Source organism: Schistocerca americana, chromosome 3, assembly GCF_021461395.2.
Source record: "Schistocerca americana isolate TAMUIC-IGC-003095 chromosome 3, iqSchAmer2.1, whole genome shotgun sequence".
NCBI lineage: Eukaryota > Metazoa > Arthropoda > Insecta > Orthoptera > Acrididae > Schistocerca > Schistocerca americana.
Genome location: NC_060121.1, coordinates 321,279,134 through 321,292,803, shown reverse-complemented (window position 1 = coordinate 321,292,803; position 13,670 = coordinate 321,279,134). Strand labels below are relative to the sequence as shown.

The following is a 13,670-nucleotide window of genomic DNA, read 5'->3' as shown; positions in this document are numbered from 1 at the left end:
TCCTGTCCTTATCCCATACTTTCCGAGAGTCGACATGTTAATCTGGATTTGGCTGTGTTAGTGCTAAAGGATGACCAGATGCCCTTCCTGCCACCCCACCCTACCCAGATGAAATTTATGTACCCCATCTGTCTGTGTCTAGTGTCATCCAAAGTGAAAGTGTGAAAATGTTTTTGACTGTTTTCAAATTGTGTAACTGACTCAGGACATGGGTACCAACCCAGTATTCACCTAATTGGATGTGGGAAACCACCTAAAAACCACATCCAGGCTGGCCAGCACACTGGCCCTTGGTGTTAATCCACTGGGCCGATTTGATCCAGGGCAGGCAAGTCTCCCCGAGTCCCATAAGTGATGTGCGCTAATGTGTTTGCCTACCCAGATGGTTGTCAGTACAACTATTGTGGCACAACATTCAAAGAGTTGCTCAACACAATATTCAACAACCTGAATGGCCTGAGAGTTAATTCCACTTTTTTTTGCATATATAGTTAACCCTAGTTACCTCCTCTTTTTTTATTAGAGCTATAATAGCAAGTAGTAGTATGATATTAGCTTCTATCGGTATCTACCAAGGTGAATCTGTTTAATTTCAGTGATTTACATGTCATAATACGCACAAAATGTCTGCTGATGTGGTATTTATCCTTTTATTTTGCTGCATGAATTGAGAAGTTCATCAATCTAATTAATGAGGCTGTTGATGTTCTTACAGAAGACACTAAAAGTATTTCCTTTAATATCCATGGATTTCTGCGAGTTGCAGTACTTCATTTTGTAATGGCTGTTTCATCTGTAATTGTATTTATTCTGCATCTCTGTCTTTAGAATGGTGCTCGTACAGGCCTAGGGAACACACTGGAAATCCTTGAGCCAGGATAGATGCTGTTTGATCAGAATAGATACTCCTAGCAGTTAGCTGTGCAAGTAATGAGAGAGGTTAGGAGGACCTCCTACACTCCCTGACACCTCCCCCTTCACCTTTGTCTACACTCTTCCTCATTACAGGTGGGTCACTATAATCTTGGGGTCTGAGTGACCTGCCCTTCCTTTTTAACTTTCCTCAAACTATCCCTTCTACCTCCTAAGGAAAGAATTAACAGTTCTGAAAGCTGGGATAGGGATATCACTTTTACTTTTATATGTGTCAATGAGCAGTACTAAAAATTTCAACTTCTGAAGAATAGTGATGGGCAGCAGTTGTACCTTATAATTTATTAATATAATCACTCTAATTCAAACCTCTGCACATTGTACTTCTCAAGTACTTTTAAGACACAACTGATTCTAGTGTCCTCACATTAATCATTTACTATATTTTGTGAAAAGCACAATGTACATTTCTCTACATTAAGGTGCCAGCTGCTATAATTTGTACCACACTGATATTGTACATCAAGATTTAACTGGATGTTACACCAACTTTTTTCAGATAAAACAGTCTCATATACAGGGTTATTACAAATGACTGAAGCGATTTCACAGCTCTACAATAACTTTATTATTTGAGATATTTTCACAATGCTTTGCACACACATACAAAAACTCGAAAAGTTTTTTAGGCATTCACAAATGTTCGATATGTACCCCTTTAGTGGTTCGGCAGACATCAAGCCGATAATCAAATTCCTCCCACACTCGGCGCAGCATGTCCCCATCAATGAGTTCGAAAGCATTGTTGATGCGAGCTCGCAGTTCTGGCACGTTTCTTGGTAGAGGAGGTTTAAACACTGAATCTTTCACATAACCCCACAGAAAGAAATCGCATGGGGTTAAGTCGGGAGAGCGTGGAGGCCATGACATGAATTGCTGATCATGATCTCCACCACGACCGATCCATCGGTTTTCCAATCTCCTGTTTAAGAAATGCCGAACATCATGATGGAAGTGCGGTGGAGCACCATCCTGTTGAAAGATGAAGTCGGCGCTGTCGGTCTCCAGTTGTGACATGAGCCAATTTTTCAGCATGTCAAGATACACGTGTCCTGTAACGTTTTTTTCGCAGAAGAAAAAGGGGCCGTAAACTTTAAACCATGAGATTGCACAAAACACGTTAACTTTTGGTGAATTGCGAATTTGCTGCACGAATGCGTGGTTTAGTGACTGTGATGATTGTTAAGGACAATGAAGAAATGAGATTAGACTTTTAAGTAACTCATGTGTTGGACTTGCTAGAAGCAAGACATGTTCATAAATTATGTGGTTGTTGAACCAATGCTATTGTAAATGTATTTAATCAAGTCTAATGCGAGATAAATCAGTTGACTTGCAAACTTTCGAATATTTATGTGAGAAATGGTGAATTTGTGCTTTGTGGAAGTTGAAATATACCAAGACTAAACTAAAAGTATTCTGCGAGTATCCACTTATTTCACGAGTAGAGAGAGAGAGAGAGAGTCTGATAAATTCCATTAACCAGCAGTATTCTTCTAAGAAGACGTTTTTGGAGATCGACGTAGCTGGCAATTCAGAAAAGAAGAACGGCTGTGCTTACCTAGTAAGTCAACTGAGGTGAGAGAGGTGTGAATTTTGCAATCCAACTTCACATCGATTCTTGTCGTCTAAAGTGTTAGAAGTAGTGATGGAAAATTTAACTTTTTCTTAAACATATTCATGCAGCATCCTGAGTATTATTTTTCCCTAAAGCAAATAAGGGCAAAATTCAGCAGAAGCAAGGATAAGGGGTAAGTAACTCCCAAAATTAAATTACCTTGTGCTAGAAACAGAGAGCTGTATGCAATTCAGAAAAAGAGCAGTAGTCAAGATCTGAAACTTAATTATCACAGTATTGTCAAATCCTACACTGTTATTACACAAAGTAAAACTCATGCACTATGCTCAAAAATTAAAACACTCAGAGAGTACAGAAAAAATTGTTTGGAACATTACTGAACAAGAAGGAAACCAAATTAAAAATCCAAATGAAACTGAGCCCCCAGGTCCTGCCAAACATTAAGGCACTTCCAAATTGCTTGCTACAAAATTCATTGATTGGTTCCTCAAAGTGGCTGCAAACACAGCACCCAGTAATAAACAATCAAATATACATGTATTAGATTTATTTGCGCTACATTGCATGTACTACCAACAATCATTAGTTTCAAAAATACAACCCCTAGGGCGACTATAGAATTAATTAGATCACTAAAGTGTAGTAACTCTGGTGGCTATGGTGCTGTTTCTAGCAGAATATTAATATCTTGTGCTGACTGACCCTTAAGCTATCCTTGTAATCAGTTGATATTTACTGACAGACTTAAATATGAAGCAGAAATACCTTCCTACAAAACAGGAGATAAGCAAACTACCTCTAATTATAGACCTACTGGCATACCACTTTTTCCATTCTTTTCAAAAGTGTTTCAGAGAGTGGCCTATGAGAGAATACCGATTCATTTAACAGATCAGAACTTACTAACTGCCTCTCAGTTTGGCTTTTGTTAAGGATTCTCTACACAGAAAGCAATACTAGGCCTGACAAATAAAGTGCTAGCAGAGTTAAGCTGTTGATATTTTCTCCTCACCAAACCCTTTGATTGTGTGGATCATAAAATTCTACTTAGCTAACTGAAGTGTTAAGGCATTAAAATCAGCCCTCCTGTAGGGTCGGAATAATGTCTCCATAACTGATAGCAGGGATTCTCATGAACAGATTGTATCTCAGTCATGAAAATAACCTCAGAATGAGAGTACAGGGCTCGATCTTGTTTCTAACCTACAAACTTAACAACGCAGTTCAAAAATTGTAATATTTGCTGATAACACATGAATTTTAATCACGTGTCCAAACTAAGTTCTAGCAGACACACCTCAGGTGACAGCGGAACAGGCCTACATGCAGTTTGCAGCTAACAGTTTTCAGCCTTAGACTCACAAAGACTCTATTATGCCACTTCAAATTAGCAATGATCACCATCTAGTACCAGAAGCAGACATTAATGTTCATACGTTGATTGAAGCACAGTGTGTGAAATTCCTTAAGGAGTCAGCTGGTTAACAACTTAAAATGGGGCAACACATGGATAAACTAATAAAAAAGCTCAGTTCAGACTGTTATGCACTTGGAAGCATCTCTTACTGTGTTGACGTAAAGACAAGAGCATTGTCTTATTTTCCATATTTTCATTCCTTGTTGTCTCATGAAATTATCTTCTGGGACAGTACACACAATGTAAATAAATTGTTTGTTTAGAAGAAGCAAACAATAAGAACAGTGTGTAAAGCAGATAACCATACATCTTGCAGAAGTCCCTTTAAGGATCTTTAAAGTCTCTCACATCACCCAGATGTTTTTTGTTGCTGATAATAAAAATCTGTTTCAAATGAACTGTGATACATACAATCACAGTACAAGACAACAAAATAATTTTCATGCAGATTTTGGCTCCATCCCCAGTGTTCAGAATGGAGCAGAAAGATATTCAGTGAGTGCCCACTGAGCATAAAGCAAGAAATTGGAAATCTGCACCAGTTCAAAAGGAAATTAAAATTATATCCTGCAGATAAAACAAGATCTTAAACTGACATCATATTCAGAACTGAAGACATTTTCAGAGGACATGGGGAAATGAAGTATCAGAATCGCTGCCAACCAATTTACAGATTGAGAGAAAAAAAAAAGATCTGATTAGCTACTCTTTCTACACATTATCTGAATATCTACATCAGCAGAATGAAAAGTTCTGTTAGCTATATTGCAAGTAGCAGTGTATGTCATAAAGCAGAATGGTAAGTAATAATGTACAATAAACAGAACTAAGTACAAATATAACTAGGAAAGTTGCTACTCACCATATAGCAGAGATGCTGAGTCACAGATAAGCACAACAAAAAGACTCTCAAAATTATAGCTTTCAAACATTAAGGTCTTCATCAACAATAGACACACATACGCACACGCACACACTCAGGCAAATGCAACTCACAGACACGACTCACACATGTATGTGAGTTGCGTTTGCGTGAGTGTGTGTGCGCATGTGTGTCCATTGTTAATGAAGGCCTTAATGGTTGAAAGTTATAATTTTGATAGTCTTTTTGTTGTGCTTATCTGCAACTATGCATCTCTGCTATATCTCATAATATTGTTACATTCCATCTTGGATTTTCCATTGTTTGATTTAAATACAAACAAGTATTTATAGATGTAAAAAAGGTTTCCTTGTAAAATCCCATAGTAATCTCATAAATATTAGTCTATTAATAGCAGATGAACACAGCTAAAGTAAAACTGAGGTGACAGCAGTTCCTTTCACGGGAGGCTGGTTTTACTAGTTTACTTGGTTAAACTTAAGATTGCATAAGCATGACTTGCATTAACTAGTATAGTGACAGTTTATTGATAGTTCAGTATATGGATTAAGTTTCCATGATGTTTTTGTGTTGTATTAATGTACACCTAGACTTGTTCCACACCCCTAAAGGTTCTCCTTCTCAATGAGATATACAAAACATGAATGAATGTATGATGTATACATCATTCTTGTACTTACTCACATTTATTGTTGTGTTTAAGATTATATTTAATTCCAGTATCATATTACTTGTCATTTACATCTGTATACTGTACAGTAATATGCTTCTATATCCATCAGTTCAATCAGTTAAAATTCAGTTTAATGAATTGGTTCAGTTTTATAAACTGTATCATATTAATCTGCACCCCTAGAAAACTCATATTAAGCATTACATAAATTACATTTCATTTTTGTCACCAACCAATTCTGTTTTCCCTCTGGTACAGGCATTCCTGTGCAATGTGGTGAGGGCCCTCAATGTCCTGTATAGACTTTTCCAGATCTTTCCGTTTGTCTTGAAGAAGGTTGCTTTCAGCAAGAAGGCGTTCCAGCTCAGTTGAAAGTGCATTTCTCCAAAATGTGGTATCTGTGATCCGTTCTCCAAGCCGTCTACCGGAATCGCGTTGTGCAGCTGCTGTTCGTTCTTCAGTATCTCTACAAAACAATATTAATTTTTTATGGCTAGACAATATTGCATCTGTGATATATTTGTCTCTGAGTAATTTCCAGTTCAAATATCTCATATTGGGTACTATAGGTTACAATATGCTGCCTAAAAAATGAGCAAAATTACAATTTGTGAACATGAGGAAAGTGGTGTCACAATGCTCCTTTCCTTCCTGAATCAGTTTGAAATGCTTATAATATGGGTTCACAGCCAGAAAATTACATACTTGTTAATATCCTGCACTTTAAGCTAGGAGGTTATAAAGCACCTTGTATGTAATGTATATAATGTAAGCACATAAAGTCTCTATTAGTTGTTGAAGATATCAATGGTGCATATAGCAGTGATTGCACATTTTCTTACATTTAAACATGTATGTTATAACCTATTTTATGGGTTGGCCAGAGGGTACATCACATACCAGTATTGTCCTCTCCCCTCCCCTCCTGTTCAACCCATAAATGTTGCACGGGGGAGGGGGAAAAAACTGCTGGAAAATCTCTGTATTGTAAGTTCAAATTTCCTAGATTTTTTTATCATCAGGATCTTTCTCTGACATACATATCCGACAAGAAGTAATACAGGTCTGTTAAGTTGTAGTTCCGGTTGTATGAAGGTGGGACACACCGTGAAAGAAGGTAGTACACACAGCAAAAGTAAGTGAAAATGGTCCCAAAGTGTCAGATTACTTTTTGAGAGTTTTGAGAATAAGATTCTCTGTTGTGAACACTGGTATACTTGAGTTCTATTAATGAGAATTCTTCAGTCTAGTCACAAATCTAGTTCATTATTCAGTAAGCTCATAAGTTATTTGCTGTGTGATAGTGTCTTCCAGAAATCAGGAAACATGGCATCAATGTGGTCATCAGTGAGTACCGCTTCTGAATGTAATGGACAAACAGAGCAAGTTAAATTTTACATGAATGCTGCTTGCAGAATCCATGTAGAGTACTGTACATGAAAGTTTCAGTTTAACAAATTTTTGGAGTTGTTGTGGTCTCCACTGCAAAAAGTTTTTGATGCAGCTATCCACGCTACTCTCTCTGGCAAAAATCTCTTCATCTCTGTACAACTGTTGCAATCTAGATTCTGCCTGAAACTGTTTACTGTAAACACACTTCTTCCCATTACAAAATAGATACTTCCTTGACATCTCAAATGTGTCACATCATTATGTCACTTCTTATAGTTCATGTTGTGTAAATGTTGGATCTATCAACACAAAAGTCTGCTGCATGACCATCACTAGTCATTCTAGTCAGTTACTATATCAGGGCCAATCAGCTGTTCCTTTAAGTGACACAGCTAAAGGATCAGGCAAGATACATCAACAGATCCAGATTGCATACTGCCTGACTTGCCGGGTTTATTAATTTCCTGTTTTCTCTTTGCTCTTTTTTCAATTGATCTATTCAGCTCTGGTCATTTCTCACTCGTATCTGCCACCAGTGCATTGCTCTATGTGACGTGTTTACCAGCTAGGACCAAGGGACCATCACAGTAACTGGCTCACATACTGTTTGTCCTTATTACCATATGAATAATTTGTTTTGTGCACAATTACTTGTATCAGACACAACACTCAGAGACATATTCTACAGTAACAAAAAATGTGCACATGGTTAGACATAAATGTAGCATGCAATCTGTAGATTGAGTATTTGAAGAAATTAATGAGAGTTTGAAGATTACTTTGGTTGCTCAGAAACACACTATTTAGGGTGCACCTGAACCTGATCTTAGCTCGGCAAATCTAACTGTACTACCATGTGTAGCTTCAAGTAGAAGGCAAATATAATTCACTTAATTTACATGAAGAAAAATCTAAGTTACAAACTCATTAGAGTTTTGTGTTATTAATATACTACAAAGGAATAATGATTAAACTATACAGGGTGGTCCATTGATAGTGACTAGGCCAAATATCTCACGAAAAAACTACAAAGAACGAAACTCATCTAGCTTGAAAGGGGAAACCAGATGGCGCTATGGTTGGCCCGCTAGATGGCACTGCCATAGGTCAAATGGATATCAACTGCGTTTTTTAAAATACGAACCCCCATTTTTTATTACATATGCTGTAGTACGTAAAGAAATATGAATGTTTTAGTTGGATCACTTTTTTCACATTGTGATAGATGGCGCTGTAATAGTCAAAAATGTATAAGTACGTGGTATCACATAACATTATGCCAGTGCGGACGGTATTTGCTTCGTGATACATTACCCCTGATAAAATGGACCGTTTACCAATTGCACAAAAGGTCGATATCGTGTTGATGTATGGCTATTGTGATCAAAATTCCCAACGGGCGTGTGCTATGTATGCTGCTCGGTATCCCGGACGACATCAGCCAAGTGTCCAGACTGTTTGCCAGATAGTTATGTTATTTAAGGAAACATCAAGTGTTCAGCCACAGTGAAATGTCAACCACGACCTGTAACAAATGATGATGCCCAAGTAGATGTTTTAGCTGCTGTTGCGGCTAATCCGCACATCAGTAGCAGACAAATTGCACGAGAATCAGGAATCTCAAAAATGTCAGTGTTGAGAATGCTACATTAACATCAACTGCACCCGTACCATATTTCTATGCACCAGGAATTGCATGGTGACGACTTTGAATGTCATGTACAGTTCTGCCACTGGGCACAAGAGAAATTATGGGATGATGACAGATTTTTTTCACGCATTCTATTTCGTGACAAAGTGTCATTCACCAACAGCGGTAATGTAAACCGGCATAATATGCACTATTGGGCAACGGAATATCCACGATGGCTGCGACAAGTGGAACATCAGTGACCTTGGCGGGTTAATGTATGGTGCGGCATTATGGGAGGAAGGATAATTGGCCTCCATTTTATCGATGGCAATCTAAATGGTGCAATGTATGCTGATTTCCTGTGTAATGTTCTACCAATGTTACTACAAGATGTTTCACTGCATAACAGAATGGCGATGTACTTCCAGCATGATGTATGTCTGGCACGTAGCTCGCGTACGGTTGAAGCAGTATTGAATAGCATATTTCACGACGGGTGGATAGGTCATTGAAGCACCATACCATAGCCTGCACATTCACCGGATCTGACGTCCCCGGATTTCTTTCTGTGGGGAAAGTTGAAGGATATTTGCTATCGTGATGCTCCGACAACGCCTGACAACATGTTACAGCACATTGTCAATGCATGTGTGAAGATTACGGACGGTGGACTACTCGCTGTTGAGAGGAATGCTGTGACACGTATTGCCAAATGCATTGAGGTTGATGGACATCATTTTGAGCATTTATTGCATTAATGTGGTATTTACAGGTAATCACGCTGTAACAGCATGCGTTCTCAGAAATGATAAGTTCCAGTTCACAAAGGTGCATGCATCACACTGGAACAACCAAAATAAAATGTTCTAACGTACCTACATTCTGTATTTTTAATTAAAAAACCTACCTGTTACCAACTGTTTGTCTAAAATTGTGAGCCATATGTTTGTGACTATTATAGTGCCATCTGTCACAAAGCGAAAAAAGTGGTCCAACTAAAACATTCATATTTCCGTACATACTCCACGAATATGTAATAAAAAATGGGGGTTCCTATTTTTAAAAAAACGCAGTTGATATCCGTTTGACCTATGGCAGCACCATCTAGTGGGCCAAGCATAGCGCCATCTAGTTTCCCCCTTCAAGCTAGACAAGTTCCGTTCTTTGTAGTTTCTTTGTTTGACACTTATTTCGTGAGATATTTGGCCCGATCACGATCAATGGAGTACCCTGTATATAGAGGGAAACATTCCACATGGGAAAAATATACCTAAAAATAAAGATGATGTGACTTACCAAACGAAAGTGCTGGCAGGTCGATAGACACACAAACAAACACAAACATACACACAAAATTCAAGCTTTCGCAACCCATGGTTGCTTCGTCAGGAAAGAGTGAAGGAGAGGGAAAGATGAGAGGATGTGGGTTTTAAGGGAGAGAGTAAGGAGTCATGCCAATTCCGGGAGCGGAAAGACTTACCTTAGGGGGAAAAAAGGACAGGTATACACTCACACACACACCCATATCCAACCACACATACACCATACACAGTTTGGTGTACGTGCGGTTGGATATGGGAGTGTGTGCGAGTGTATACCTCTCCTTTCTTCCCCCTAGGGTAAGTCTTTCCATTCCCGGGATTGGAATGACTCATTACCCCCTCCCTTAAAACCCACATCCTTTCATCTTTCCCTCTCCTTCCCTCTTTCCTGATGAAGCAACCGTGGGTTGCAAAAGCTTGAATTTTGTGTGTATGTTTGTGTGTCTATCGACCTGCCAGTGCTTTCGTTTGGTAAGTCACATCATCTTTGTGTGTGTGTGTGTGTGTGTGTGTGTGTGTGTGTGTGTGTTCTACATCTCCTCCAAAACCACTGGACTGATTCCAACGAAGGTGGATACTCATATCCCTTACTTTCAGGCAACAATCACTTGGAGGTAAGAACCAACTGCCTATCATAGATCAGGAGATGATATCACAACACTGAGATGCATGAAAAAATGCTACATCATGCATGAAGTTTTAATACATTTATACTTTACTAAGACACTCCTACAGTCAAGTCAGCTTAAAGAAATCCCTTACACCTAGCAGCAGTTTTCACAGCTTTTAACTGCAAAGGACAAAAGGCTGTAGGTGAAACAATAAATCTTTATAGAGCTATGAAGAGACATTCCCACAGAGACATTTAGAAAATCACATTGTAGACATGCGAAATAGCTGCGCCCAATGTGCAGAAATCATCCGGTATCTTTATACAAGTGTTTCATAATTTCACAGATATTTTCATGAATACAAGGAAATGAAATTTTTTTCAATATACACTACAAACACAGTTCAGTTTTTGTTTCATTTCTAATATAAAACTGGCAAAATGAATACCCGGGCAATGCTGGGTTTGTCAGTTAGTATTTATAATACACTACCCTCCATAAGTTTGGAAACACCATGACGCATATTATGGCAGAGCAAGATTGGAGTGATCTATGTGCTTTACTGGTTAGAATACAGAATGTATACTCAAATAATCATTAATAATGACACTTAAAGTATTGTACATTTAATTACTGAGCATATACATATATACTGGTACATATTGGTATTGCTCAGTTTTATATAAACTGATTTTACCTGTACATGCATTCCACTAAACACACCAGGTGGCACCAGTAGATGGCACATTGTTTACAGTTCTGTTCAGTTATAGTTCTATTTATATGAAAGTAGGAGACACCATAAAAGAAGGTAGTACACACAGCAAAAGTAGTTGAAAAGGACCGCAAAGTGACAGATCCCTTGTGATTTACAGGTTAAGATAGTCGCTTTGCACCAAGAAAGCAATAATATCAATAAATATCATCGAAATTGGAGAGTTCCATCAGTGGGGTTGTCTCGATCATTCACTGACATCGAGAGACAGGTTCCTATGGTGGTCATCCTCACTCAGGAGCATGCAGAAAAATATCAGAATGCCAGGAAAAGTCTTTGTAGTAACTATAATACATTCAAAACTGTCAGTGAACTGACTGCTAAACTAAACACAATTGGGTGTATGCCAGTGAGCGAGTTAACAGTGCCTACAACACACCAGCATTAAACAGAAAGGGTTTGGGAAAGAGTATTATTCACTGATGAATCCAAGTTTGAAATACTTGGAAGTAAATGCTGTCAATCTGTATGTGTTTACTCCATGAATGCTTTCATCCTCAGTATGTAATTCCAACTGTGAAGCATGGAGTGGATTCTGTTAAGATATGAGGATCTTTTGGAGGAAATGAAGTTGGAGATTTGATGAAAGTAGATGGCAAAATGAACCGAAAATATTATCACGCCATTCTCCAACAACATGCCAAGATATCTTGTGTGTGTCTGTTTGGAAAAGGGTTTGTCTTGCAGCAAGGCAACGACCTAAAACATATGTCTTGCTTAGGTCACAACTACATGAATTCTGTCAAGGTTCAAAAATTTTGGAAAACATGAAAAGGCTTCTCCAGTCCCTGATTGACTATTGAGCTACTATGGGATGAGTTGGACAGGAGTATTCGAAAATGGGGAATCATGAGTGGGACACACTTGTTGGAGGTTCTGCAGCAAGAATCAAGACATTCCAAAGGAAACCCTGGCAAAATAGACCCACTCTTTTCCAGGACTCCCCCCCATGAACCATGGACCTTGCCGTTGGTGGGGAGGCTTGCGTGCCTCAGCGATACACATGGCTGTACCGTAGGTACAACCACAACGGAGGGGTATCTGTTGAGAGGCCAGACAAACGCGTGGTTCCTGAAGAGGGGCAGTAGCCTTTTCAGTAGTTGCAAGGGCAACAGTCTGGATGATTGACTGATCTGGCCTTGTAACAATAACCAAAACGGCCTTGCTGTGCTGGTACTGCGAACGGCTGAAAGCAAGGGGAAACTACAGCCGTAATTTTTCCCGAGGGCATGCAGCTTTACTGTATGGTTAAATGATGATGGCGTCCTCTTGGGTAAAATATTCCGGAGGTAAAATAGTCCCCCATTCGGATCTCCGGGCGGGGACTACTCAAGAGGACGTTGTTATCAGAAGAAATAAAACTGCCGTTCTACAGAACGGAGTGTGGAATGTCAGATACCTTAATCGAGCAGGTAGGTTAGAAAATTTAAAAAGGGAAATGGCTAGGTTAAAGTTAGATATAGTGGGAATTAGTGAAGTTTGGTGGCAGGAGGAACAAGACTTTTGGTCAGGTGAATACAGGGTTATAAATACAAAATCAAATAGAGGTAATGCAGGAGTAGGTTTAATAATGAATAAAAAAATTGGCGTGCGGGTAAGCTACTACAAACAGCTTAGTGAACGCATTATTGTGGCCAAGATAGACATGAAGCCCACGCTTACTACAGTAGTACAAGTTTATATACCAACTAGCTCTGCACATGATGAAGAAATTGATGAAATGTATGATGAGATAAAAGAAATTATTCAGATAGTGAAGGGAGACGAAAATTTAATACTCATGGGTGACTGGAATTCGAGTGCAGGAAAAGGGAGAGAAGCAAACATAGTAGGTGAATATGGATTGGGGGGAAGAAATGAAAGAGGAAGCCGTCTGGTAGAATTTTGCACAGAGCATAACTTAATAATAGCTAACACTCGGTTCAAGAATCATAAAAGAAGGTTGTATACATGGAAGAATCACGGAGATACTAAAAGGTATCAGATAGATTATATAATGGTAAGACAGAGATTTAGGAACCAGGTTTTAAATTGTAAGACATTTCCAGGGGCAGACGTGGACTCTGACCACAATCTATTGGTTATGAACCGCAGATTAAAATTGAAGAAACTGCAAAAAGGTGGGAATTTAAGGAGATGGGACCTAGATAAACTGACTAAACCAGAGGTTGTACAGAGTTTCAGGGAGAGCATAAGGGAACAATTGACAGCAGTAGGGGAAAGAAGTACAATAGAAGAAGAATGGGTAGCTCTGAGGGATGAAATAGTGAAGGCAGCAGAGGATCAAGTAGGTAAAAAGACGAGGGCTAGTAGAAATCCTTGGATAACAGAAGAAATATTGAATTTAATTGATGAAAGGAGAAAATATAAAAATGCAGTAAATGAAGCAGGCAAAAAGGAATACAAACGTCTCAAAAATGAGATTGACCGGAAGTGCAAAATGGCTAAGCAG

General features: G+C 38.7%; 1 protein-coding gene across 1 annotated transcript in view; it reads right to left on the bottom strand.

The window, feature by feature from the left end:
* The window catches only part of LOC124607343 (tektin-3-like), a 103,026-nt gene that overhangs the window by 52,857 nt on the left and 36,499 nt on the right, over nucleotides 1-13,670 (bottom strand). Inside the window, exon 4 of the mRNA XM_047139649.1 lies at nucleotides 5,719-5,951. Within this exon, the coding sequence (XP_046995605.1) occupies nucleotides 5,719-5,951 (233 nt within the window). The remainder of the gene's footprint in view (nucleotides 1-5,718; nucleotides 5,952-13,670) is intronic.